General features: G+C 41.6%; 1 protein-coding gene and 1 long non-coding RNA gene across 13 annotated transcripts; both read left to right on the forward strand.

Moving 5' to 3' along the window:
• Window positions 1–1,044: 1,044 nt before the first annotated feature.
• On the forward strand, window positions 1,045–10,598 carry LOC110015864 (uncharacterized). Its single transcript, XR_002291123.3, has 3 exons — window positions 1,045–1,185; window positions 8,452–8,511; window positions 10,461–10,598. It is a non-coding gene; the product is annotated as an uncharacterized LOC110015864 (long non-coding RNA).
• Window positions 10,599–12,824: 2,226 nt separating this feature from the next.
• On the forward strand, window positions 12,825–27,222 carry LOC101174931 (ATPase family AAA domain-containing protein 2). 12 transcript variants are annotated; one of them, XR_013658948.1, is made up of 27 exons: window positions 12,825–13,206; window positions 14,414–14,478; window positions 14,848–14,879; window positions 15,102–15,195; window positions 15,395–15,461; window positions 17,763–17,877; window positions 18,263–18,329; window positions 18,799–18,861; window positions 19,517–19,625; window positions 19,717–19,832; window positions 19,942–20,116; window positions 20,213–20,301; window positions 20,377–20,536; window positions 21,011–21,101; window positions 21,175–21,489; window positions 21,555–21,666; window positions 21,784–21,970; window positions 22,738–22,923; window positions 22,994–23,129; window positions 23,204–23,376; window positions 23,452–23,611; window positions 24,233–24,355; window positions 24,434–24,517; window positions 24,922–25,223; window positions 25,483–25,607; window positions 26,300–26,428; window positions 26,641–26,711. XR_013658948.1 is itself a non-coding variant. In XM_023960318.2 (27 exons), the coding sequence occupies exons 1-27, from the start codon at window positions 13,051–13,053 to the stop codon at window positions 26,671–26,673; spliced, it is 3,594 nt and encodes a 1,197-aa protein (XP_023816086.1). In that variant the 5' UTR covers window positions 12,825–13,050; the 3' UTR covers window positions 26,674–27,222. The 12 variants fall into 12 exon arrangements, 10 of the variants coding, with proteins under 10 accessions (XP_023816086.1, XP_078811228.1, XP_020562598.1 ...); XM_023960318.2 differs by having other exon boundaries at window positions 24,792–25,223; window positions 26,641–27,222; XM_078955102.1 differs by having other exon boundaries at window positions 23,000–23,129; window positions 24,792–25,223; window positions 26,641–27,222.
• The last annotated feature ends 336 nt before the right edge of the window (window positions 27,223–27,558 follow it).

Here is a 27,558-nt window from a genome sequence, read left to right on the forward strand (position 1 = left end):
GAGAGAAAGTCCACCTCTTGCTGCTTGTTTTTGTCCAGATGATGAAGCAAGAGGTTGTTTTAAAGATGCCAGCGCAGTGATACAGAACATTTACGCTATGTGACCGGAACTTCTTTTTTAGGCATGGATTATCACTTTTTAATCCACACACAGCAGTCATTTAGAATCCAGTATTCACCCGGACCATGGTATAAGAAAATGGAAAAAGCCAAATTTCCTTTGTTTTAAAAAGTAAGTCAGACTGTATTATCCTCAGTGAAATGAATTCAGAACTCAAATCCTTTTATTGATGACATTTGTAAGCCTCCTACAGAATGGCTACTGATCTAGGGTCCAGATTTGTCAATTGCCTTCAAATGTAATTAATACTAAAAGACATTTATTTTCTTTTATTTATTTATTTATTTATTATTGGAAAGCTGTACCTTGCATCATTGTGTGGTTTTGTCTGCAAGAGTTTGTAAAGATTATATTTCAATTAAAAAAACACTGTTTAGGGTCCTTTTTAATGATGACGTCACACTACGGTAACCCCACTTGGACAAACTACGTAGCGTAGAGATCCGCTGCAAGGTTGACTCTCAAGCCCGCTTGCACGTTTTATAAATTACAAATCAGATTCACAATTTCAGATGAAATTTGAACATAGCCTACACGAAAAAAATATAAGATCAAACTTAAAATTGGCAATTAATCTAATTATAATATTTGGTAAATTTCATATTCACAAATCAAAGTTTTCTTTATCACAACTTTTTTTCCCTTTATTAATTAAAGAATTAGAATCTTATTTACATACTGTTTCTAATAGTTAAAACAAAAAGGCCATACATATTTATGAAAACTGTCTGTCTTTGAGTATTTTCAATGCATAGTATCTGTAATCTTTTTGTAATACATGTACCATCCCCTGACGTTGTTGTTATGACTATTGTTCCTGTCATACATATTTGTTCTATTTGTGTTGAACAATAAAGTAAAAAAAAAAAAAGACTCTTAAGCCCGCTGTTGTGGCAGGGACTTCTGCCGGAAGCGCGCTGTGCACAACCGGTCCCTACCAAAAATCATGGAACCAAGATAAAATATTTTAAAACCAAACCTCGAATTTAATCAAAATAACATGGAAAATGACATTTTTGCCTTTTTGTGTCTTTTTTGCGACATTTAGGACCATAACCGCCGGCGGTAGGTTATCGCATAAATTCTAACTTTGATCCATTTGAAGAATTTGAAAACGAAAGTGAAACTAAGTTGTCGTGAAGTCGTTTAAGTCACTTTAATGAGACATTTTTTCTCCATCAATTACAAAGTTCAGCTGCGCTTATTTCATAACGTGACGTGTTATTTAAGGAGTCAGGAAAAACACGAAACCAAATTTATAACACGACGCTGAAGTTGGCTTCCGTTTCGCGAGGGCTCTGAGTGACTAAGGCTACGTTCACACTGCAGGCTGAAACGACCCAATTCCGAATTTTTTGCCTCTAAGCGGCCCAATTCCGATCTTTTCATGACAGTCTGAATGACACAGATCCGATCTTTTCAATTGCGACCCAGGCCCCGTGGGTTTGCCGTCCTGATTCCGAATTGTAGCCGTTCTTTTCAATTGTGACCGACGTCTGACCGACCAGGCGACTTGATTCCGAACTGTACGTCATCGACACGCAACAAACGTCATCATTTTGCGTTGAAGTAGGCGGCAACGAGAACGTAAACATTAACCATGGTGGACGATGCTGCTGAGATCAGTCAGTGGAAGGGAAGCGAGATCCCCGATTGGATTAATATTTGGGCTGATCGCTCTTTTCAGGCCAAACTCCAGGGCTCTTATCGCAACTGGGCGGTTTTTGAAAAAAATTCCAGATAAATGGCAGAGCGTGGTGTTGAACCTTTACCGCGATAACTTTTTTTTCTTTCTCCCCTTTCCACCGTGCTCAGAAGCGCGGGGGACCCGAGGCGATCCTCCTCCTCCCTGTTCTGATCCTTAGATTCTCCAGAGCGGGTTAATAAAGAGTCCATAGCATTTATTTTGGGGGAAACCTTCTTTTATTACCGTCCTCCGTAACACACAACATGAATGCGCGCCCACACTGCCCCCCCCCTATTCTCTATCGCGGCACGCGCTTGCACACACACACGCGGGCGCGCGGCCCCAGCACATACACATTCCTCTTCCACTACAGTGGGTACAGACGATCCCGACTCCAATGCCCGCATGCGCAGAAGCCAGAAGAATACTCAACGGTGAACGACGTCACTTGTTGTTTGAGGAGCAAACGTTAACAATGGATGTCAACAACAGTGTTGTCAAAAGCGGAGCTCTTTTTGTAATATTAAATTTATTTTCACGAAGGAGCAGCACAATTACAATCTCCTCATTTTAAGAAGGCATTGGAGTCGGGATCGTCTGTACCCACTTTTGTGGAATGGAAATGTGCATGTGTTGGGGCCGCGCGCCTGCGTGTGTGTGTGTGTAAGCGCGTGCCGCGATAGAGAATAGGGGGGGGGGGGGGCAGTGTGTGCGCGCATTCATGTTGTGTGTTACGGAGGACGGTAATAGAAGGTTTCCCCCAGAATAAATGCTATGGACTCTTTATTAACCCTTTCTGGAGAATCTAGGGATCAGAACAGGGAGGAGGAGGAGGATCGCCTCGGGTCCCCTGCGCTTCTGAGCACGGTCGGAAAGGCCGGGGAGAAAGTCATCGCGGGAAAGGTTCAACACCACGCTCGGCCATTTAGGTGGAATCTTTTTCAAAAACCGCTCAGTTGCGATAAGAGCCCTGGAGTTTGGCTTGAAATGAGCGATTACCCCAAATATTAATCCAATCGGGGATCTCGCTTCCCTTCCACTGACTGATCTCAGCAGCATCGTCCACCATGGTTGATGTTTACGTTCTCGTTCCCGCCTACTTCAACGCAAAATGATGACGTTTGTTGCGTGTCGATGACGTACAGTTCGGAATCAAGTCGCCTGGTTGGTCAGACGTCGGTCACAATTGAAAAGAACGGCTACAATTCGGAATCAGGCCGGCAAACCCACGGGGCCTGCGTCGCAATTGAAAAGATCGGATCTGTGTCATTCAGACTGTCATGAAAAGATCGGAATTGGGCCGCTTAGGGGCAAAAAATTCGGAATTGGGTCGTTTCAGCCTGCAGTGTGAACGTAGCCTAAGAAACATTCTGCCGCATTGTTCGCACTAAGATCACACCTAGAATCAGGTGCTGTTCAAAAACCACAGGAACTACCGCTGTCAAGTGAGCTGACATCTGTGGAAGTGCGGTCTTGTTAGCCGACGCAGACTTTTTGCATACGCGTTTATCAATGAGAGCTTTTGCAAGCCCTATATTGTTGTTTGATATAAAAATGTAATCATTTATATTGCATGTCTGTCTATTCCATAATAAACTACCAGAAATAACGTGTTATGTTTGCAATATAATCAGACAGATTCTATAATAAGTGAGCTTTAACACTGACAATAGTGTTTTGTGGGTTGCTGAGCATGACATGAAATGGAATCAAACAGAAATGAAGATACGCCACGTAAAATATGGAGTCCTATGCTGTTCATAATTAAATAAATATTTAATTCAATAAATAAATGTGACCTCATGCAAATACACAATCAACCAATAAATCTCTCATAAATATATAAAAAGTTCATGAAATTAAGAAAGACCTGCACACCGATTTTAAATTAGCCATTATAACATTCAATATATATCTTTTTGCTTTATAAACCTGTTCATTATTTTAAAACAGCATTTTAAAATATTCATTTTAATCATGTTGAATATTATTATAATTCTACGTCTTTTTTCAGAACCTCGGATTTCAAAATCAATATTTTCCAAAGTAGCTTTGTTTTTATTTCATGTTGCTGTTTTTCAGAATGGCGTATTTATTTCATGAAGAGCTTTTTCGGGAGAATGTCTCAGGAGTTTGTCAATCAAACCAGACAAGGCGGAGACACTTTTGTGATTGGCTATTCCTTTACTCAGACATGAGCAGCAGCACCCTGACTACATCGATCGAAGATGCGTCAGCGAACGTGACGGCGCAATGCACACTCCTCAACACTAGGGGGAGTATGCACCTCAACACATCCAGTGTTACCAGAAATTAGGCAGTTTTGGTTCTAAATATGCGGATAAAAGTGGCTTTTGACGAGTGTGCATAAATCAGGTGATTCTGTGGTCAGTTCGGCTGTTTTCATCTTCTTATGAACGTATAGTAGTGGTCTAAGTTAGGCTGGGTGGCTGTTGGAGTTCCACAAAACTATGAACTGGAGTTCCATGAACGCACCATTCCGCATGTGTGAGGAGCTACCAGCTAATGTTTTTAGCCTGATAGCCATATGTGGAGTGGTGTCTGTGATTATCTCACTTACAATGCATGGCTGCACAATGCAGACGGAGAGTGTTAAAAGGTCAGGTTTATTTATTTTGAATAGTTCTACATTAGGCCTGCACAATATACCGCAAATTTATCGTTATCGCAACATCAAGCTGTGCAATATGCATACCGCAAAAGATGTCAAAAATCGCAATAAATGATTACCTTAAATTTGCTAAAACAAACTCATGGCAGCTTGAAATATTGAACAAATGAAATAAATCCCTTTATGCATTTAACCAATCGGAAGGACCCGTTTACGTTGTTGATCAGTCAGATGAGCCCTTTTATGTTTGATGTTTGCCTCCTACGTCGACAAGGGTCATTTGGAGTATAATTTTTAAACTGTTGCAGTGAAATGGAAATTATGTTTTTGGTTTTTTTGCTATTTGTTTATATACCGCAAATTATATCGTTATCGCAATATTAATCATCAATATCGCATATTGCGAGTTTTCCTCATATCGTGCAGCCCTATTCTACATGATAACAATGTTTCCATGTTTGAGTTCATGAGATCATCCCAGAGAGAGGCTCTGCTTCAACTCCTGCAGTCAAACTACGTCTTAAATTGTAAATCAGAGCGCCCAGCGCAAGAGAGTGTATGTGAGCGCAAGTTAAGGGTCTGTTGTTCAGTTCGCCGGAAAAGTAATAGTAAAAAAAGGTTTCCTCCAAAGTACAGTGCCTGATTCTTTTATTAATCCGCTGTTGAGGGTCAGAACGGGGAAGTGAACCCCAAATCAAACCCCGGATCTCTGCTGCATTTTCCAACCACGGTCAGAAACGTCATCGCAGGAAAGTTTCAACATTTTCCCAGAGAGGGAAAACTAAAACCAGAGGACCTGATTTATAATCATTGTCTCAATGAAAATAGAAAAATATCATAAGGTTCAGGAGGCCCGAGCAGGCTTGTTCCGCTATCCGCTGCTGCCTGGTCTGACTCTGTCGGTCCGCCAGCTCGCCTCCTGTGTAAGGTGTAAGGCCACAGTGTAAGGCTCCGTGGTTTGGTCCACACAAACCCTCAAACTACAAAAACATAGTCGTCCATGTCTGCATCTTCTAGAGCAGACAGATTGTTTGTCTCCATTTGATCTCTAATGTCAGCAAAGCTGACTGTGGGCTGCACGGTGGCGCAGTGGTTAGCGCTCTTGCCTCACAGCAAGAAGGCCCCCGGTTCAAGTCCCGGCTGGGGGACATGAAAAACACAACATCAATGGGGCACCTTTCTGTGTGGAGTTTGCATGTTCTCCCCGTGTATGCGTGGGTTTCCTCCGGGATCTCCGGCTTCCTCCCACCGTCCAAAAACATGCTACATAGGTTGATTGGCAACTCTAAATTCTCCATAGGTGTGAGTGTGAGAGTGAATGGATGTGTGATTGAGGATATTCCACCCTGCGACAGACTGGCGTACAGTCCAGGGTATCCCTTGCCTATGCCCAAGTGCGCGGGATAGGCTCCGGCAACCCCGTGACCCCGAAAGGGAATAAACGGTTAAGAAGATGAATGTCAGCAAAGCCGTACAGATATAGCTGAAATGTGTCATCTCTCTGACTGGTACACCGCTGAGTGGGTATCCAGGAATATGAGTCGATTTCCATGGATGAGCCAATGAGCGTTTAGATCCCACCCACTTTCACTGATTGACAGACAGACCCATTCTCCCGGAAAAGCCCTTCATGAAATAAATAAGTCATTCTGGAAAACAGCAACATGAAATAAAAACAAAGCTACTTTGGAAAATATTGATTTTGAAATACGAGGTTCTGATAAAAGACGTAGAATTATAATAATATCCAACATGATTCAAAAGGAATATTTAAAAATGCTGTTTTAATCATCCCCTACCATCTCTGGTAGGGGATACTGGGCCCTTGGCAACGGCGAAGGTGTTCCCTGGGAGCTGGCTTCCTGGATCCGGCCCTCACTCCAGGCGTGGAGATGGATCCCTGAGCTTTCTCGTAAGACCAGGGGCCGGGGATCACATCACATCTGATACCCTGTGGTATGGGTTCTGATCCTTGTCCCTGAGCGCTGGGCCTTGCTAAATTCCATCTATGGGTGAGCCTGTCCGGCCATGGTAACAACACTCGTTGTGGACCGCCACCTCTCTTGGGTGTCTTCCTCCTGGGCCGGGGCAGCTGGCCCCTGCCTTGCTCTCACCTGGACCAACCGTGGACGGGTGGGTAGCTACCTGGAGCATGGGGCGTTTCTCCCTTGGGGGACCCGTGCCTGGGATCAGGGCGGAGGGATGCCCAGAACTCCTGGGTGGTGGTGGGTTGCTTGTCTGGGGCGGGGCCCTGTGTTGGGGCAGCGGGGGGGCTGCTCCCCTGGTTGGGCTAGAACTGCACTCTCTGTCCCCCCGATGCCTCCCTGCTCTCTGGCTCTGGGGGCCCCCGTGGTGGTCCTGCTGGCCCTAGCCTGGGTGGCAGATGTGATTGCCTGGCGGGCAGTTGTTCTCTATCTACTGCCACTTAAGTGTATTTTTTTGGGTGGTGGGATGGTGTCTTTGATATCTTGACTCCGTCTCTGTCTTTTATATTCCATCATTCACTCTCTAGAGCACAGGTGCTACCTCACCTCTGAATAAATCGTTTGAGTGAATGAATGAAATATTTCACGAGTTGTTCCGAATGCATAAGTATACGTGTGTCAATACATCAGTTCTATTGTTTAAATGTTGACATGTTTTTTTATTTTTTTTGGAGCCATCAGGTATGTTTGTGGTATTTGGGTGGGTGTCTGGGAACAAGCCCCGCCCCCTTTTAGATTTGTTTTCCTAAACTTGACTATATATTTTAAACATCCAGCAACTTGTTTCTTTATGCTGCTTCACGATTCTACCCCCCCTCTTCTTTTATCACCCCCAACATCCCTCCCTCTTCTTCCCTCCTTTTCTTTTCCGTCCGGTCTAACAAAATCTGTTACAAATATAAGTAAGATATGCAGCCCGGGATCTGACATAGGTGAATGATAAATATTTCGTTCCCACAAAATAAATAATTTGTGCGAATGAAATAATTATTCACATGATTAGTTATTCATTAACACGGATGTGAGCAATACTTGGATTTACAGCAGATACCTTCACATTTCTGTCTGTGTGTGTCTCATTACACTGCATGGAAGACACGAAGGATGTTTAGAGATTACATTTATTTATTTTAAAACGCTCCACAAAAGCATCAGTAATCATGTCTGCGTTCATTTACATCCCGGTACGGTCTCCATCCTTCTGCAAAAGCCGCTTTCCACCACTACTTCCGTATCTCTGTGACCCACATTCGTTCAAGAGGGGAAAAATAAAAACAAGAATGATCAATTTTTATTTATTTTATTATTTTTTACTTATATATATTTTTCTAACTTGTCCTGTCCAACAGCTGGGCAGACAGATGAGAGCTGAAAGTCTCTTTTGTTGGACAAATTTTACTGTTACTGTTCTGGGTTTTGAATCTTTTGACACACTAGGTGTATATTTGAATAAACCCCTTTTGTTATTTAGGCTAAACTTTATTCATCTTACTCATATCTGTAACAGTCTTGTTGGACTGGATGGAAAAGAAAAGGAGGGAAGAAGAGAGAGGGATGCGGGGGTAGGAGGGTGATTAAGGAAGAGGCGGTAAAATGGTAAAGCAGCTTAAAGCAACACGTTACTGGCTGTACAGTCAGGTTCATAAGTAATACACATCTAAAATGGGCGGGGCCTAACACTCAAATGTTATAGGCATGACGGCCGGTGGACGGACATTCATATTAGGTCTCCGTCTGTTTATGTGGGTTTTTTTCCCTAGAAATATTGACAGTTTTTATTTTCAAGATATTTTGACTTTTAAAAACAATAACAATTTCATACAAAGCAGCTCATATTACAGTAAACAGACCATTGCTTTTAACTTCATGTTTTCATGTTTTAATAAATTGATAGTTTTATCATCTTGAACATTTACCACATTAATATGAAACCAGATAAAATCACAACTGAAAATCCTTTTTGTAAGACAGAGAAAATTAAATGTATTCATGTTATAATTTTTTTTATTGTTATTCTTTAAATACAGATCCAGAAGACACTAATTCCACGCCTGTTGGGGGAGGCCCTCCTAACAAGTTAAACATAGGTAAGAGTTTTCTTTCTGAGTAGAGATTGACCAAAATGCTTTGTTTTTGTTTTTCAGGGCCCCTCATAATTAAATACACAAAAAAAATACACAAAAACAAACATAAATAAAAGAGAAATTATAATATAAAGCTAAAGAAGAGAAATAATAAATAAGAGTTAAAATATTAAAAACAGCTAAAAGATGAAAATGTAAATTAAAATAAGGTAATGTATAAAAAATATAAACGCCTAGATTATAATTAAATACGTTAAGAAGTTAAAAGTACGCTATGACTAAAAACGTATAAACAAATAAATATGTGATAATTTATAATATACAATATAAGAGTAAAATACTAGATCTAACTAAAAGCTAAATTAAATAGATATGTCCTTAATTTCTTTTTTTTAAAACCTCCACAGTAGATGAGGCCCTCACATCCTCAGGTAGGCTGTTCCACAGACGAAACCCGTAGTTTTTTAAGTGAGGCCTCGCCGTGGACTTTAGTTCTGACTCTCGAGACCTTCTCGCACTTCACTGATGAAGGAGGAAGCACAGACTCCTGGTTTTAAGGCAGAGAGAGACAGAGAGACACTTCTAATGTGTGTTATAAAGTATCCTACAGAACTGCTCTGAATAAATATTAAAATAAACTCTTTGCAAAATCAAAGTTTTACAAAGCATCAGAAATGTTTCAGAAAGCGTTTTTGATGAGTGAGGATCGGTAACGGACATTCTTCAGCCATGGCCCTGGGAGGGGGATTCTCCGTTTAACGGTTTCTGCGTATTGATGAGTGTCTCTGGTCCCTAATCGAATACTTAGGGTATTCTGTATATATACTATATATATGCTTTGGCACACTAAAGAAGGATTTTTATTTAATGAATTAGTTCTTGACCGGGGAAAGGTAGTTTGCCATCTCTCGGTGGGTGGAGTATCCCTGCCCCAGTTGGAGGAGTTTAAATATCTGGGGGTCTTTTTCACGAGTGAGGGAAGACCGGAGCGCAAGATTGACAGGTGGATCAGAGCGGCGTCCGTAGTTATGCGGTCGCTCTATCAGTCCGTTCTGGTGAAGAGAGAGCTTAGCTAAAAAGCAAAGCTCTCAATTTACCGGTCGATCTTCGTTCCAATACTCACCTATGGTCATGAGCTCTGGGTCATGACCGAAAGAACGAGGTCCCGAATACAAGCGGCTGAAATGAGCTTCCTCCGTAGGGTTGCTGGGTTCTCCCTTAGAGATAGGGTGAGAAGCTCGGTCACCCGCAGAGAGCTCGGAGTAGAACCGCTTCTCCTCCACATCGAAAGGAGCCAGTTGAGGTGGCTCGGGCATCTAGTCCGGATGCCTCCTGGGCGCCTCCCTGGAGAGGTGTTCCGGGCATATCCCACTCGGCGGAGGCCCCGGGGAAGACCCAGGACACTCTAGAGAGACTACGTCTCCCGACTGGCCTGGGAACGCCTCGGGGTCCCCCCAGAGGAGCTGGAGGAAGTGGCTGGGGCGAAGGAAGTCTGGGCATCTCTGCTTAGACTGCTGCCCCCGCGACCCGGTCCCGGATAAGTGGAGGAAGATGGATGGATGGATGGATGGATGGATGGATGGATGGATGGATGGAAGGAATTAGTTATATTCGCATCCTACCTGCGTTTCTCCCACGAAAGCAAACAACTGATCTTTTGCAAGGATGGATGTGCATTTTGTGCAGATAAGTATAGCTGATCACCACTAATTCCACAGAGAAAGTGCTTTATATTTAATTCATAGTTTTAATGCCTTCAGTGTGAATCTACAGTTTTCATAGTCATGAAAATAAAGAAAACTCTTTGAATGAATAGGTGTGTCTAAACTTTTGGTCTGTACTGTACAATTTCGAAATCGAGTGACCTAGAAATCTCCCAGAAATCTCTGCGAAAAACCAGTGTGCTTTGTATATTTGAACATTTGATTTAAAGTTTCATTTTATGTCTACAGCTGGACTCCATGGTAATGATGCTGATGCTGATGAAGCAGCCCCCATCCGGGATAGAAGCCGGGAACGTTTTCATAATGAAATGGAGTCTCCTCCCTTTTAACTTTAACAGTAAAAACATCTTTTAACACCTTTTTTTTTTAATTGAGACGGTTTGCCTTTTAAAGCCTTTACCGTTAAAGTTAAGTGAGTAGAGTAATACATTTTATGGTTGTTACAAAAAAGCATTACTTATATGTATATGAAAGACATATTGTCAGATTTATGAGTAATTATCAAAGTCTGTTTGTTTTGATAATTGAATAGGTATAAAGTTCTGTATTTAACATCTGGCATGATCGATCACAGGTCAATGTGACGATGTGAGAGCAGACCAAATAGCAGAACCACGTCTCCAAATGGTTCTGCTTCAGTGTTTGGTTTGCTCATGAGAGCAAAGTGTTAAAAGAGCAAAAAAACAAAGAAACTTAACAAACCTGGTCAGCTTTAAAACTGGTCACCAACCCCGAGAAAAAAAAACATTTTTTCTATTTTATTTTATTTTACCTGATTCTGAAGAAGAAAAAACAAATGCTTTCTCTCCAGCACATCTGGCACATTTTGACACGTTTCAAGTCGCTCAGTCACATTTCAAAAATACATCCGCTGTTTTCTTAAAGCGGCTTTGTCGACCGCTAAATTGAAAGCATTTTGTTACCATGTCTTTTTGAGCTCAGTCATTTTTTTATAATTGAAATTTTTTGATTACTATAACTAAGTTCTCTCAGGGCTAGAATTGCTTCCTGTTTTAAAGTTCCCACCAGTGTTTTTGTCTTTAACCATATTTTAGTACAATTTATTTATCTTATACCAGTAGACTCTGGTATCAGTGTGAAAAACAAATCTACTCTAAATCATTTAAGTATCAGAAGATTTTAAACAGCACTCCTGTTGGACATTTTAATGTTAAATGTTTGTTTACAGACAAACCTTAAGATGTTAGTTTACCACTTTCCATCAAGGAGCTCTGGTCAGCATTAGAAGGAAACAGCTGACAATAGGAGCTTTTCTGTGTTAACCTGCAGAGTTTTAATGCACTTTCACACTATTCCAAAGCTCCTTTTAGCAATAGAACTAACTAAATAAATGTAAGAAAAGCTGAAACATCTCCATAATGTATTAAATAAATGGATCTGTCCTTTTGAATACATAAGTTTACTGTTTTTGGAATTCTGACATTTTTATATTTTACAAAATAAAATAACAATCTGCTGAACTGTACTCTGGTGGTTTTGTTTTATTTATTTTTTGCCAGTTTACGACATTTTAACAATTGATGTCATACTTCTAAAATTGTGAGATACATTTCACAATGAATTTTGTCAAGAAAGATAAACCTTCTCTTAATACGAAAGGTGCTTGCAGATGTTGTGCTGTGCTAACAGTGTGATCCAAGCAAAGAAATAAACGGCTTCTAGCCTGTTCCAGAGCAAAGGTGTCCCGCTTGATTAGTTACCGTTTGCGTCCCGACCGGGACCGGGCCGGAAGTAACGAAGCCTGAGGCTGAAAGATAACACGCTGATGGGGCTCCAGCTGTCCTCCAACAGCAACATCAGCGCACATCTTTCTATGTATTTAATAATTGTTTTTTTTTCAACCTTTTTGAACACATGAAAAGGTTTAGATGACTGGAGTTGATACCTTGACAACTGTAAACGGTTTTTAGAACAATTAAGTGAAGTGACTCATTTCTCATGGCACGTGTGATCATCTATCACTGCACACTGGTAGAAAAACACTAAATGTCAATGATAGAATCTTATTCTACCATTAAATCCTTAATTAATATTAAATAGAACACATGACCTCATCCAATGTTAGATTTTTCTGTTAAACAATAAAAGAATAATAGTATAACAGCTCAAACCTGTATTGTATGACACTTTTTACTTTAAAATGAAAGCAAAAACACTTTAATAAATCTTTTTATCCATCTGTGAAATTTTTTCTGGACATTTGTATCAAAGCCATGACACTTTGACCACCTAGAGACTTTAATTTACTCCTTTTTGTTTTATTTTCAACCCTATATTTACCTTTTTTTTAATTTAAAAAATGGAACCACAAAGATTTCTGTTTATTAGAAAAGTGTTGTATTTAAATTTTTAAACCATATTGAAGTGCTTTATTTCTAACATAGTAAATTTTCTAAAAAATTCAATTTTTTCACTTTCTTTAATTTTTAGTTTTGTACATAAATATCCTGCATTATGAAGCTCCACGTAAAAACATATAAAAAAAACGTTTCGTCATGTTGCCGCTAGAGGGAGCCAGAGCTGCTGTCTAAAGCTGCTGATCTTATCTTATCAATGCGCCATGTGGCCACTAGAGGGAGCCAGAGCTGCTCTCTGATGCGGCGCGTCAGTCATCTTATCAAGTTCTCGTCTGGGTGTGTTCACCAAGTTCCCCTCGGCCTCCAGAGACGCAGCAGTGGGGAGTCCATCTCCTCCAAACCGCCGTGAGCACTCATGAAGGTGCTTGTGGTGGCGTTCACACCTCAGTCATGTTTACTTTTAAACAATAGGCGTTAGTATTGAACCATCCGCCGTCACCATGGCAACGCATCGCGGCAGAAAGGAAACGGCCCGGAGCAAAGCGCAGCCAAAGCGGCAGCACAAACCGGCCAAGGGCTCCAAGAAGCGACCGCCGGCCAAGGCTCGGAGCAAAACCAGCAATGTGATGCGGGCGAAGAAGCGGGGACCGACGAAAGTGAGTCTCACTGTGACACCATCAGATCACCAGCGTTTCTTCCCACTACACCTGCTAAAAGCGCACGAGCCTCTCCACCAATCATTAGTTGTTGTTTTTTCAGCTTTATTGATCCATCAATCATGAGTTTACAGCTAAGTTATTTGTGCAAATGTTGGTGGAAAAAAAAACTGGATAAAAGTCAAAGGATCACATAACAAAGTGTTATAAAACAAAGAGAGAAGAAAATGAAAGCAAACAGCAACTATTTTATTCAAATATTGGATTTTATTTTGTCGTTAAATACTGTTTTTGTTCAGCTGCCATTTTACTTTCTCCAAGCCTTACATCTAACACAAAATATGCTAATTAAACTGTTTTATTAGGGTTTGTTATTCTTTTTTATATTTATCTAATTTTTTTTTTCAAACTGTCTTCCACTACAGTTTATTTTAAATCTTTACTAACATATTTACCACAGTCAGTGATTTCCCCTAAAACAGCTAAAAGAATTCTAAAAAATAAATAAATGTTTATTTACCAAAATGAATTCAATTCTTTGTAATATTATTGTCTGAAAATTTAACCTTAAATCAAAAATTGCTACCATGTTTTGGTTTTGTTGCTGGAAAACATCTGAAGGTGAGTTTATAACTATTTATTTACATTTCTCTGTAAGGCTTATTTGATATTACACCAATAGAAAAACTTTAAAAAGTGTAAAATGCAACTTAAACTGAACAGTACAAATAAACTGTCTAAAATGTTTTAAAAACGAAACAAAAAAAGTTTTGTCTAACCGTCAGTAATTTGACAAATATAAAAAAGTAGAACATAATCGATCCCAACATCCTTTTGATGAATTATTTTTAGTAAGTTTCTGTTATATCAGAAAAAGTAAAAAATGAAATGCTTTTGTCTGATGAGATTCTGATGGTTTATCATATTGACAGATACCTTAACGTCTCTAATTCAGTTGTTTAAAAAACAGATTTTAAACCAAGAACTTTAAAAGGAAATGAATGGTAAAAGAAAATTGAAATAGAAAATAATCACTTTAAAACATCTTGTTTTTAATTTCTTAAATAAACATACGTGTTTGGTAGATTCTGTCAGTGTTTCTATGTTTCTAAGGATTTCTTCTATTTCTATTTCTATTCTGTTCACTTTATGTTGTAGATTTTTTATTAATTCTTGTTCAGAAACTAACATTTGAACTCCTCTTTAGGGAATTCGTGCTGAGCCTAAAAAGAAGAGACGCACATTTTCAAAGCAAACCAGAGCTGTCACCAGGTCAGGAATGGAAAATAAAGCTCATTTATGCATAAAAAAATGTTTATTTACATCCTCACAGCCTAAACAATCCTTCTTGTGTCCGTGTTTGTCTTCTTTTAAATGCATAAATATAATGGAGGATACAAACAAACAGAAAAATATCTTCCATTTCTGGCAGACTGAGAACTTTATTATTATTTTATTTTTTACTAATTTTATTTTAGCATCAGGCTGCAAATTTAGTTTATTTATTCACTTAACTGCACTTAATAGAAATGAATATAGGTGACAAGAAATCAAAGATAACTGTCTTAATTATTAGTTTAAATATAAATCCTATTTAGCAGCTTTTAACAGTTTTGTGAAGTAATTTGTTTTTTTTTTCAGGAGAAAATCTCTGAGGCTGAAGAAACCCGCAGGTGAGAGCAGCAAAAATGATCAAAGTAAAAGAAGACATTAGAAAAACAATAAATACCAGTTTTATTAGAGTTGTAGAAGACTCCATACGATGTAAAACTGCTGTGATTCTGTTTAAGAGCCTGAAAAATGTTAACGTTTTTTAAGTTTCATCAGCTCTATAGGTGTCATTTGGATCTGACTTTAGGTTTTAAAACAGACGATGCTCTACTTTGTGTCTGCAGGGGTCAGGCGGAGCGGACAGAAGGCGAGCAGTAACCCCCCCAAACCTGCAGGCAGACGGGACGCCTCCAAGAAGACGAGCGGCGTCCGCAGAAAGTAAAAAACCTGCAGAAAAATCAGATTCATTTGATCCAAATGAAACAGTTTGACAGTTTAAAAGTGATGTTTTTTTATTTTTTTAATCTTTTTTAAGGTGTTAAAGTCTCTTATCTACCCCAGTTAAAGCTATTTAATGCATAAAAGTCAAGTCTTATTCCCAGTGTGCAGTCAGTTTATACAATCCCTCTGGTGTCAGGTTGGTCCAGAAGAAGAAGATGGACAAAATCAAGTCCAAGAAGCTCGTCAAGACCGACCAAAGCAGAGTGAGTCACACTGTAGACCAGGACTAAAGCTTGAAATGGGGGACGTTTTGGTCAAAAGGTGCAAAAAAATGAATCTGAAGAAAAATGTTTAAAGAAAAATCATCTTATCAACAGCAAAATAACCTCAGTTTGAGGAAAACATGTCAGCATGTTTTTCTTAAAATAAGAATTCTTGGTAAGACCTTTTTTTTGTTTTTACCCCATATTTGTTTTTTCTTATTTAAAGAAATTATCCAATGGGGTAAAAATTCTGGACTTCCATGTAAGAGGGTTGTTGTTGTTGCAGTTTGGGTTCCTGTAGCCTCAACACAACAACACAAACTGATGATGCTCTGGTACTGATTATATTGTGATGGACGGCGGTGCGGAGGAAAGCTAAACAGAAACAAACTGATGAAGTTTCAGTGAAACCAAACGCTCTAATGATCCACAGGGATTATTGCATTGAAGCGAGAAAACTTTAGATGGTTTGAAACTGGAGCCTTTGTGACCAGAGGAGCCAAAAACCTGAAACCAGACGATGAACATGAACTCTGAGCTCAAACAAACCAAATGATCCTCAGAGTCTGACATGGAGGCTCCAGATTGTTGGAAATGATGATGGGACCAAAAATGTTTGAATTATTAGATGCTCAGTGAAGCCAAACTTTCATTTAAATGTCCTTAAAGAATAATTTTCCAGGATTTCTGCTCACTTTTTCGATTTAAGCAGAACAAATGTCGCTTAGACAGCAGCGTACACTTATGAGAAAAACAAAAGATGCTCTGGAAAGGAGCAAACATTTCTGAAAATCCCTCATAATTGATCCAAAATATTTGATTTCCTTTTATTTTTACACACGAAATAAGAAGTTAGATAAACAGAAGAGTGCCGAAAACAGAGGTGGGTAGAAGTAAATTGGATTATTCCCCCCCTCCAATCTTATGATATTTTATGCCAAACCTCAGCACAATAGTTGAATAGGAAGGTAGTACTTAAACTAATATACATAGTATTCTGATTGAGAAAAATATCTCTATACTTGTGGTATTTTTAGCAACATTTGTATGTGCTGTACGTACTACACATTCAAATCAAAGGAAATATTTCAAATGTTTTAAATTAAATGTGGAGTCATCTGTTCAGTCTGAACAGAGTGAAGTCGTGTCACAGTCACTACGTACAATCTGCACATTTTTCACGTATGCAAACTTTGTCTTTTGTGATTCACATGTGATAAATGTCATTCTTTAGTGCTGATGTGCGCAGATGTCCTCGAGGGTTTCGGGTCTTTACATCACTTCAGTTTTTCTAAATCTTTGGTCGATTGAGAAATACACAGTTTATGCAAATTTGACATGGCTGATACACAAAATTGTGTAAATCTTACGCAATGTGCGTGAATTTTGCGAGATACACAAGTTTGTGTCTTTTCACGACTGTTCCACGGATGTTTAACGGACTTTTCGTGCATGACCACCCATGGATAACTTGTTTTACATCGAGTATACGGCGCTAATATCATGTTAAAATGACATAATTGACGCCTGAATCACTCATAAATTGCATATAAAAAGTGCAATAATCTCGCACAATTCACGTTCTACGTTGGTTGTTCTACGTAGAACGTAGAACGTTGTCCTTTGCGTGGTTTATTCATCCATCTTGGGTCCATTTAACGTGTTTCATTCGTGATACATCTATGAAACTCACAACGTTTCCCTTTTTTCCACCTATGTTTACACATGAACCGTTTCCATCCGTGCAATATGCTCAACATGAACCTGGTGTCTGCGTGACGCGGCTGATCTGACGGTGTTTACGTTCAGCAGCAGCTCACACGCTGTGGGTGGGCACCGCGTGTCTTATCAGCCCCCTGTGGGGCACTCGGCTGCATCCTGCCCCACTCCTGCACCCGGAGCACATGGGGAGGGGCTGCAGCTCTATCAGCTGCCCCCACATTGGAGAGCCTGAGAATCAGCTGCAGGGGCTCCTGAAGATCAGCTCCTTTTAGTGTTTTTACGTGACGTAAGCAGTTTTATCGTATTTAGGAGGATTTTAGACTATTTTTAGGGTGTTAGTGAGTTTTTTTTACAAACTACAATAAAAAAGTAAAGAGTCAAAACATTTCTAACAAATTCTAATTTATTGAAAAAGTCTTTTCTTATTCTGAAAATCTTTCTCCTGTCTTTCTAACCTGAAAGAAAGAATAAAATTTAATAATTTAGAAACTTGATCTAAATTGATTAATTTTAGGTTCTGAAGTTTTCACTTGTAAAAGTGTCATTCATGTTAAAATGAGCAGCTTGTTGTTTCTGCAGCAGGTGATCTACTCAGCTGCCGTCACGGATGAGGACAGCGGTCTGGGGATGACGGCGGATGACGACAGCAACGGCAGCGTCTGCGACGCCATACTGAGCCGGGACCGCCACAGTGGTCAGGGCTGCACCGCTTCACCCAGCATGCAGGACAGAATCTCACACGTTAAACACAAACTAATCCTGTCTGTTTCAGGAGACGTCATATCAGACTATAGTCAGCAGAAATCTGAATAGTTTCTATTTTAGAAAGCCAAAATGAGCCGCCTCTAGTGACAGATTGAAAACTTTTACAGCTTCATTTGTTTTTTTTCTTAGAAAAAATATTTTGTAATCATTTATTAATGTACGTTCCACATTTTTTCACTTTAAATCAGCAGTAAAACAGGTTTTTGTGACAAGAATGAACATTAATTTCATTCTATTTAGAAACTAATTCAAATCAAGCTTTTTTGTTGCCACTAGATGATCTTGAAAACGATCCTTTTCTCTCTGTTGCTCAGAGTTCCTGAGAGGATCTTTCCCGATCAGCAGTTCAGGTCCAGACGCGACCCGCAGAACCCCCTTCAGGTTAAGGACGGACACTTTCTTATATTAACTCTATTTTTTTACATCACATTTAAATTGACATTAAAATGCCATTTTATGGCAATCCCATAATTGATGTTTTTCTTTCTTTCTATGAACTTGTATGAATAAATTAACTTCACATGGCTGAACTAAAACATTTAAGTTTGCTTTTTTTTTAAAGTTCTGAAGAAAAAAGCATTTTAGTAATCGTCTTAGTTTAGTTAAACTACAATTTCTAGCTAAAAGGTCTGACCATCTCACGATCTTCACTTTTTAACAAAGACACATTGAATATCTGAACGATGATGTTTGTTAAATTTACATTATGTGGCTAAAAAATCCCAAACAGAAGCCAAATATTCAACATTTGAGAACAAATATTACAAATATCCTATGGCTGCTGTGTCCTGCATCCATGTGTTCAGTGTTTTTATGCCGTCTGGTTTCTCTCTGTTGGATCTTCACGCAGCACGTGGTCTAATCAGTCCATGGAGGAAGACTCTGATGATGAAGATGAAAGGGCCTCCAACAGGTTTGCAGGTCCTCAGTCCTCACTGAGGGTCGTTTTTGGTCTTTAGATGAGCCGTCTCAGATTCTAAAACATGAAGCTGCAGAGGGAAAAGGCTGGCAGTCTAACAAAACGGCTTCAAACATGAAAACCTGCCGTTGACTGCTTTGTTCTTTGTGTGTCGCATTCATTTAGTCAGGAAATGTTTGCAGAGCTGTGAACAAAACCACACATTTAGTGAACACAACACACATTCCTCACTGTGGTTCACCTTCAGCCAATTGTAATTGACCTGACCTGGTAGAAGCAAGCTTGTGATTGGACGTCCATTTGTTTATATCACATGTACATAAACAGCTAAAGACAGTAGAGACACAACAGGAAAAGAAACTGATTATTTACTTAATGATCTGTGTTTTAGCTTTTTGTTCATAGTTGTGGTTTTTGACCGATATTCTTGCTACTCCCAGTGCTATATTGATTTTTGGATAAATTCTCTGTATCTCTAGAAAAAGCAGCTGCTTTCTTTTCAATAATTTTCCCAAATAGTCTCCAGTAAAGCAGTAACTGCAGCAAATTTTCTGAATTTCTCTTGTTTTTTTAGCTCCAGTAAATGATAATTTTTCAAATTATGGTTTTGTGTAAAGCGTCACCTTTAGCTGTCTGTGCTGTGTGACAGCCGGCGGGCGCTCAGCCTGCAGACGGAGGAGCTTCTTGGAACTCGCAGGAAAAGGTTGGCTGGAGGAGCAGGTCTGGCAGACATTGATCCTATGGCCGTCGACGGGTCTGTGAGTCCCAGCAGCTCATGGGGTGATGCTGTGGGCTGCCTGCAGCTCTGTGCTTTATGTTTAGATCTACATGCTCGCTGTCTCTCCTCAGGTGGGGTTTGACAGCATAGGAGGCTTATCCGGTCACATCTCCGCTCTAAAGGAAATGGTCATCTTCCCTCTTCTGTACCCAGAAGTCTTCGACAACTTCAAGATCCAGCCTCCTAGGTGAGACATCAGCATCATCCATCCCACCTCCGTCATGCCTTCACTCTGTGACCAAATGCTCATGGCAAAGCAACAGCATTTTGGTGAAACTCGCGTTGCGTTTTTCCAGAGGGTGCCTCTTTTACGGCCCCCCCGGAACGGGGAAGACGTTGGTTGCCCGGGCGCTGGCCAACGAGTGTAGCCATGGCAACAGGAAGGTGGCCTTCTTCATGAGGAAAGGAGCCGACTGCCTCAGCAAGTGGGTCGGAGAGTCCGAGCGGCAGCTGCGGCTGCTCTTTGAACAGGTGACCCCCCCCCGTAGAAACCAGATGTAGCTCCAGGATTCTGACAAACATGAACATCACACGACTGAGCTGTGTTTCCCTCTCTGCGTCCACCAGGCCTACCTGAAGCGCCCGTCCATCATCTTCTTTGATGAGATCGATGGCTTGGCTCCAGTGCGGTCCAGCAGACAGGATCAGATCCACAGGTCCGTCTCTCCACCTCCAGTCCTCTAGGCTTGTGTCTGCAGAACATCTGACCTCCGTACTGTCCGTCCCTCCAGTTCCATCGTGTCGACGCTGCTCGCTCTGATGGATGGGCTGGAAAACCGAGGGGAGGTTGTGGTGATCGGCGCCACGAATCGCCTGGACTTCATCGATCCGGCCCTGCGGCGCCCCGGACGCTTCGACAGGGAGTTCCTGTTCGGTTTGCCCGACATAGAGGTGAATTTTATCCACCCAACGTACAGTCAGGAACATTGAAGACACCAATACTGCCATTTAAAAAGCGTCTATTATTTATGATTATGATGTTTTAAAAATGAATTGCTGAGAGCTCAGAGGAGGGGGCTGGTGGCCCCCCCAGTGTATTTTCCCAAATAATCTATTTTTCAAGCAGCATTGTTCTGTCTTCTCCTGATTAAAAAGACTCAGGAATGCAATTTTGAGCTCCAATTTCTGTAGATATGTCCTCTATTGTCAGAAAAATAAACACCAAAAACACCATTTTCATCTGAGTGGGTCTTTAAGGTTTAGTTGCTCACAGTCCAAAATTATTCACGATTCTTCATCACTTCTGTGGAAAAGCCTTCTTATATGATGGCATTTATCCAATTACCAGTAATTTGTGACCTAAATATTAATTGTAGATGGTAAGAACTGGACAGACATGTTCATCCGTGTTATTTTGTGTTTCAGTCACGCAAAGAGATCCTAAAAATTCACACCCGGCAGTGGAATCCTCCCCCCTCTGAGGATTTCCTGAGTGAACTGGCAGAGAAATGTGTCGGTAAGACAGACAGCAGATGGATGAGCTTCAGTCTGTTGCAGTGCCTTTTATTGTGCCTGCCTCCGTTGTCCAGGTTACTGCGGCGCCGACATCAGGGCGGTGTGCACGGAGGCGGCGCTCTGCGCTCTGCGCCGCCGCTACCCGCAGATCTACAGCACCTCCCAGAAGCTCCTGCTGGACGTCTCCTCCATCTCTGTCAGCAGCTGCGACTTTGTGGCGGCCATGAGGAAAATGTCCCCCGCCTCCCACCGCTCTGCCGCCTTCCCCGCCAAACCCCTGTCACCCGTGGTCCAGCCCCTGCTCGGTGGCGCCCTGCTCCACGTCATGGAGGTCCTGCGGCGACTGTTTCCGCACGCAGAGCAGGGCACGAAGAGGAAACGGGAGCCGGGTGAGTCCCGGCTGGAATCTCCACCGGCAGCTGCTTTGCTGGCGTTGACGTCTGTTTGTGCGCAGACCTGACGTCGGGCGTCGTCGATGACGGCCTGATGGGCGGAGTGGATGAGAACGCTGAGACCTCCAACATCTCTGGACCTTCTCCAAGCAAGAACTTCCTGCACTTTGCCAGGTCCAACTCACAGGATTCCTTCACATTTCTCTCAGCAGATATTCTACAAACGTTGTTTGGTTGAGTTCTGGCCACATGAGTCCCTTCACATCCGTCTCTACTCGCCGGTTCCTGCAGGAGCGCGGTCAAGCAGCCGACCTCTCACCGCCCCCGCATGCTCCTCGTGGGCCGCCCCGGTTCTGGTCAGACGTCCCATTTGGCCCCCGCAGTCCTGCATGCGCTGGAGCGATACGCCATCCACAGCCTGGACTCTGCAGTTCTGTTTGGAGTCAGCAGCGTCTCTCCAGAGGAGGCGTGTGCGCAGGTGACCCCTGTTGAGACATGAACTCCATGCTGGCTCGGTTTCTGCATTTAGGATCCTGCTGTAAAGTAAAAGTTTTTAAATCTGCCTAAAAAACGCAATATGTAAAAAAGATATACTGTATATGTCACAAGCTGTTGTCCCTAATTACTAATATTTTTGTTAATAATGCTTTACAACACTGTAAAAGATGCATTTATTTTCAAATTGTTGCAAAAATGTGATCATAAATTGTTTACTTTCAACAAAAAAATTAAAGTAAGTTCCCTAAATCATGAACAGAATTTAAATTTTTGAGTCCAAACACAGATTTGACATTTCTAACTTGGAGCAGCAGCTCAGCAGTTTTTAATCATATAGGAATAATGCACCTTATTGGTTTTTTTTAAATATATGAACAAATATAATTGATACTACACAATTTATTCTATTTTGCATTAATATTTCCTTTCTTGAAGTCAGTGATTTAAATAGCTTAATTGGATTAAGCTTGATTAACCTGATTTAGAAAGCTTGTTAGGATGTTTTTTCCAGTCTGCAAAGTGATATAAATGTGAAATATTTTGTTTTAGTAAACAGAAATAGAATACAAAACATGTATGTGCATTTCTGTCATCCACATATACTTTTACGTTAAGCCTACTGCTTAAAAATGTCTTCCTGTGTCTTTTTTTGTCTTTCTGATTCAACTGATTTCATAAGATCAATAAAATATGTTTGGAATTAGCTCATTTTCCAGGAGGCTCATCTGCGATTTCTTCCCATATCAGGTGTTCTGCGAGGCCAAGCGGACGTCTCCCAGCATCCTCTACATGCCCCACGTCCAGCAGTGGTGGGACACGGCGGGGCCGGCCCTGAGGGCCTCCTTCCTCAGCCTGCTGGACAGCATCCCGTCCTTCTCGCCCATCCTCCTGCTGGCCACATGCAGCCTCCCCCATCAGGAGCTGGACCCGGACGTGAGGCCTTGAAAAACGTTGCCTTCCGTTTCAGTTTTTAACAGTACTTACATTTTTATGATGTTGTCAGATTCAGTTTCTTTTCCGTGAGGAGTACGGGGAAGTTTACACCCTCAAAGTTCCCACCAAGCAGGAGAGAACGGCGTTCTTTCAGGACCTCCTTCTCAACCAGGCGGCTGAGGCTGCAGCCTCCAGGAGGAAATCCCGTATGTGCCTCCCATGCATTATTGATACATAAAAGTGTGGGAAGTTATAACCTTAACATCACCGCCACCTTCAGGGAACCAGGATCTGGAGATTCTTCCTCTGGCTCCTCTGCCCCCCCCACGGCAGCTGTGGGAGCAGGAGGAGGACGTCCTGAGAGATCTGCGCCTCTTCCTGCGCGGCGTTACCGAGAGCCTGATGGTGGAGCGCCGCTTCAAGATCTTCAGCAAACCTGTTGACATAGAAGAGGTGAACTTTTTTCCAGTCCATGTCTCCCAGTCTAACCACAAAGCATCGTGGGAAGTTATGTCTGGACTTCTTCAGGTTCCAGACTACCTGATGGTGATCAAGAAGCCCATGGACCTCTCCACGCTGCTGACTAACATTGACGAGCACAAGTACACGACCGTCGGCGAGTTCCTGGAGGATGCAGAGCTCATCTGGAAAAACGCTCTGGAGTACAACCCGGACAGTGACCCTCTGGGTAGGTTTCAGCTTCTTCTTCTGTCATTTAGGTGAATGTTCAGCGTCTGCTGTTGGTTACCATGGATCCTGAAAGGCTGTTTTTGTGGCATTTCTTTGAAGGCGGAGGATGTATATAAAGAAACTTAAGCTTGTAATTGGATTGTTCAGTTTTTCTTTATTCAAATCTTTGAGAATCACAGCAGACAAAAAAAACAACCCTGTCTGACAAAGATTGTTAGGTAGAAAAAAAGTTTTCCTTGTCCGAGTTGGCGGCTGCAAAACCGTACGGCTGGGTGGCTCCAATGCTGCTCGCCATTTTTGTTGCACCGCTAATGTTAGGTTGGGGTTGTGATGGGCTGTAAGCTAGTGGGAGAGAGAGTAAACAGATGGGTGATGGGAAATGAGGGTGGGTTTACTCCCCCCCTCAGAGGCGATTTTCTGATGAACTACTGCCACTCTGCAGAAACTACGTCCTAGAAAACGACTTTCTTTTCCATAGATTTGGCTAAAAACAGCATTGTTATAATTAAACAGGAATTTTTATTATGTTATTTTAAAAATGGTTACTTCACAGAAAAAAACGTAGATCTTTTCAAATATTGACGGGTTCGTGTGATTGCTTTCTTTTGATGTGCGTTAGACCGCCACATCCGACACCGCGCGTGCGCCCTGAAGGACGGGATCCAGACCTTCATCAGGGACCGACTGGACAGAGACTTTGCAAAACTCTGCGAGGAGATCAAAGAGACCCGCATTCAGAGAGGTGACGTCGCATCACGCTCACGGGGTCAGGAGGGCGGAGCCTCTGCATCACACACTCACACTCGGCCTCTGTGTGCAGCGATGTCGCGTGGAGTCCAGATGGGGGGGCCGGAGAGGGGCTTCAGCAGCTCTGCGTTTTCCCGAAAAAGTGCTGGACTTGAAGGTCAGTTTGAGATGGAGCTAAAAACCACGTTATTACGGTCAAGCATGAGGTCAGAGTAGTGTCAAAACAGTGGAAATGAAGTCAAACTGTAGGGAAGGAGGGCAATGATGTCTGAAATGAGGAGAAACGTTAAGAAGACGAGGCTCCTGATGGAATCAAAGAATCTAAAGAGGATGAGGAGGTCCTGTGTCTTCATCGGCGCCCCCTGTCTCCCTGCTTGGTAACAGCACCCATGTGTTCTTGGTTTTGTCGTAATTTCTGAATTTTTCCGCAGCACGTAACAAAAAGCCTTTTAGACGTCCTCGAAAATCTAAATGGAGCTCTGGTGTCATTAAGAAGCCCCAGAAAAGGAAGTCCCCTGCCTCCTCCTCCTCCTCCTCCTCTTCCTCTTCCTCCTCGTCCAGTAAAGCCAGCCGTGACTCGAGTGCAGAGGAAGGCCAGCCTGCTGCTTCCAGAGGTCTGAACGGCTCTTCCAGCTGGTCTGAGAGCAGCGACGGAGAAACCGCCGACATTTATGGCAGCCTGAACGGTGTCACCAAGGCCCCAGCGGCCCCCACGAGCAAGCGCCGCTACCACGAAAAGCTTGACCTCTACCTCGCCGGCCGCGCCCACCGCCAGAGGATGAACCTGCGACGTCGGAACGGGCCCTCAACGACCGCCGGGGCCCCACAAAAGATGCTGAATGGAGTTTGGTTAAACCAATACGGTCAGTACATCAAAACAAGGATGTGGAGCCTGAGCTTGACCCTAACAGCAGAGCTTTACTGACCGCGCCGGAGCATCAAGGGTGAAACGTCAGCGCCGCTTCTGCTGGATGAGCTTCAACAGGCTGCACACTCACACATGAGACACAAGCAACAGCTTTTTGAACGTCACCTTTCAAAGAAAGAAAGAAAAGAAAGAGCAATAGAGTTCCTAGAGGACGCTGCTTATTCTGATCATCCTCATCCTCGTCTTCTCCACAGAGCAGAGAAAACACGAGACGCGAGCCAACAATGCTGCTCTGGATCAAGTGCAGCAGTTCAACAAGGACAGGTCTGCCGAGGTGGATAAACACCCCCCGCCTGCCGTCAACCGCAACAAACTGAAGGTCGGTCATTCAGCTGGATTTCAGGGACGCTGGTGTGTGTAGAGTAACACACCGTTTCAGCCGCTGGAGCTTCTTATGGCTGAACAGTGGCATGTAGTTAAAGAAAATCCTAAAAGCTAGAAATAAAAAACATACAAGTTAAAGACTCTGTCCGATGAAAATGGGTGTTCTTAACGTGTTCTTGTAGAATTTTTCTGATGATGGAACACATATATTAAGAAAATGGAGTATTTCTCTATTGAAATTGATGTGAAACAGGAGCAGATGAAAAATGCTGTTGAGATGGAGCTTTTTTTTGACGTAGTAAATACGCAGGGTGGGCCACCAGCTCCCTGCTCTGAGCTCTTAGCAACAGGAAAGGGAAGGGGGGCGGGGTTGCTCCGCGCCAACGATCCCGCCCACACCTCAAGACGCAAATTTCTAATGAACTATTGCCGCTCTGCAGAAAACGACAGAGCTTGGCTAAAATCAGCACAATAATAATGAAAAGACCACTTGGAACGTTTTTGAAGGACCTCAGAAGATCATCAGATGGGAATTTAAAAGAAAAACGTTTGTTGGCTGTAATTTTAGAAAGTAACGGAGATTTCCGATTAGTTTTTGTGTGTTCATTAGATTTAAACAAATGAACTTATATGAAAATGAAAGAAGCAGAGATTTAATCAAGTATCTTATTCTCTTGTGTTTTTCAGCTGCTTCTGGACAGCGCCGTGGCTCAAACGGACGGCGTGGAGGTGGAGCCTCTGGAGAAGCTTTACGCTCTGCTGGCTCAGTGCATCTACAGACACCGGGACAGCAACAACAAGGCGGAGCTCATCGAGGTCTGACGACAACACCAGACTAAACGCAATGGCAGGAAATGACACAGAAAGCACCAGTTTAATGTCATTTCTGACCTTTTTTAACTTCAAATTTACTGCTAAAGGTGTAATCATCATGAATTAGAAAAGTTGATGGTTAAAATATATTTGAAGAAAAAAACATTTTCTGTCTGACAGCAAATACAAACCTGCCCTCTTTTTGTGTTTTCTAGGAAATGAAGGCAGAAATCGACAACTTCTCCTGAACCGTTTTAATAAAACCTCCATTCATTTAAGTTTAAAACTTCTTTGTTAACTTTTTTTTTTTTTTGCTTATGAATGCTTGTACAGATAAACAAAGTGCATTTATTTCAGACACTCTGGCATAACTCAGGACTTTTTTTGTTTAAAATACAGATTAAATCTGAACATTTCTGTGATCGTTTGTGCTTAAAAAGTCACTTCAATGTCAGTTAATGATTTTTAAAAATCCTAAATACCTCAATATTTATTCTAACAGACAGTATTTATCATGCATTTGTCCTTGTTATCATATATTTACAATTTTATCGTCCAGGTGTATTTTTAAAAAGATTTTCAGGTGCTATTTGTTAAGAAAACAGTAAATATTTAAGATAAGATGGCCAAAATACTGCCGTTCATTTATTGATTTTATCTTCACTCAATAATAATAGTGTTATAAATGCTATTATAAACTACAAGCATAGTTATTGCAGGTTTTTTTGTAAATTAGATTATGCTCAGAAAGTTATTTTGCTTCAAGTTGGGAAATAAAATGTATTAACATTCCAGAATTGTTAGTAAAACTTCTTTACATGTTTGCAGCTGATAAGAATTGTTCACGTTTTACAATTGTGAGTTTATGTTCATTATTTAAAAAAAAAAAACTTAAAAAAAAGGAAAAAAAGGAAGTTTTGTCTTTTTTGTAGTTAAACTCTTGCGCTGCACAATAGTTTTCCTTCCAGCTCATTTGAAAACACTTTTGTTGACGCTGGAGTGTGTTGCATAACTCCTTCAGCACGTGTTGTGTTGCCCTACTTCCACTCTGTACTACACAACTGCTGCAGGATGCGTCCGCCTGACGCACCGACGCTCAAGGACCTTCTGCCCCCACGCAGATGTAGGGGGGA

This window comes from Oryzias latipes, chromosome 11 (genome assembly GCF_053564925.1).
Source record: "Oryzias latipes strain Hd-rR chromosome 11, Olatipes_Hd-rR_3.1".
Lineage (NCBI taxonomy): Eukaryota > Metazoa > Chordata > Actinopteri > Beloniformes > Adrianichthyidae > Oryzias > Oryzias latipes.

What these genes read in the sequence shown, in the direction of transcription:
- LOC101174931 (XM_023960318.2), top strand. Translation starts at nt 13,051, where the DNA reads ATGGCAACGCATCGCGGCAGAAAGGAAACGGCCCGGAGCAAAGCGCAG. An exon ending in ACTGGCAGAGAAATGTGTCG is followed by an intron (nt 21,102 to 21,174) that starts GTAAGACAGACA and finishes TCCGTTGTCCAG; the next exon opens with GTTACTGCGGCGCCGACATC. An exon ending in GAAGAGGAAACGGGAGCCGG is followed by an intron (nt 21,490 to 21,554) that starts GTGAGTCCCGGC and finishes GTTTGTGCGCAG; the next exon opens with ACCTGACGTCGGGCGTCGTC.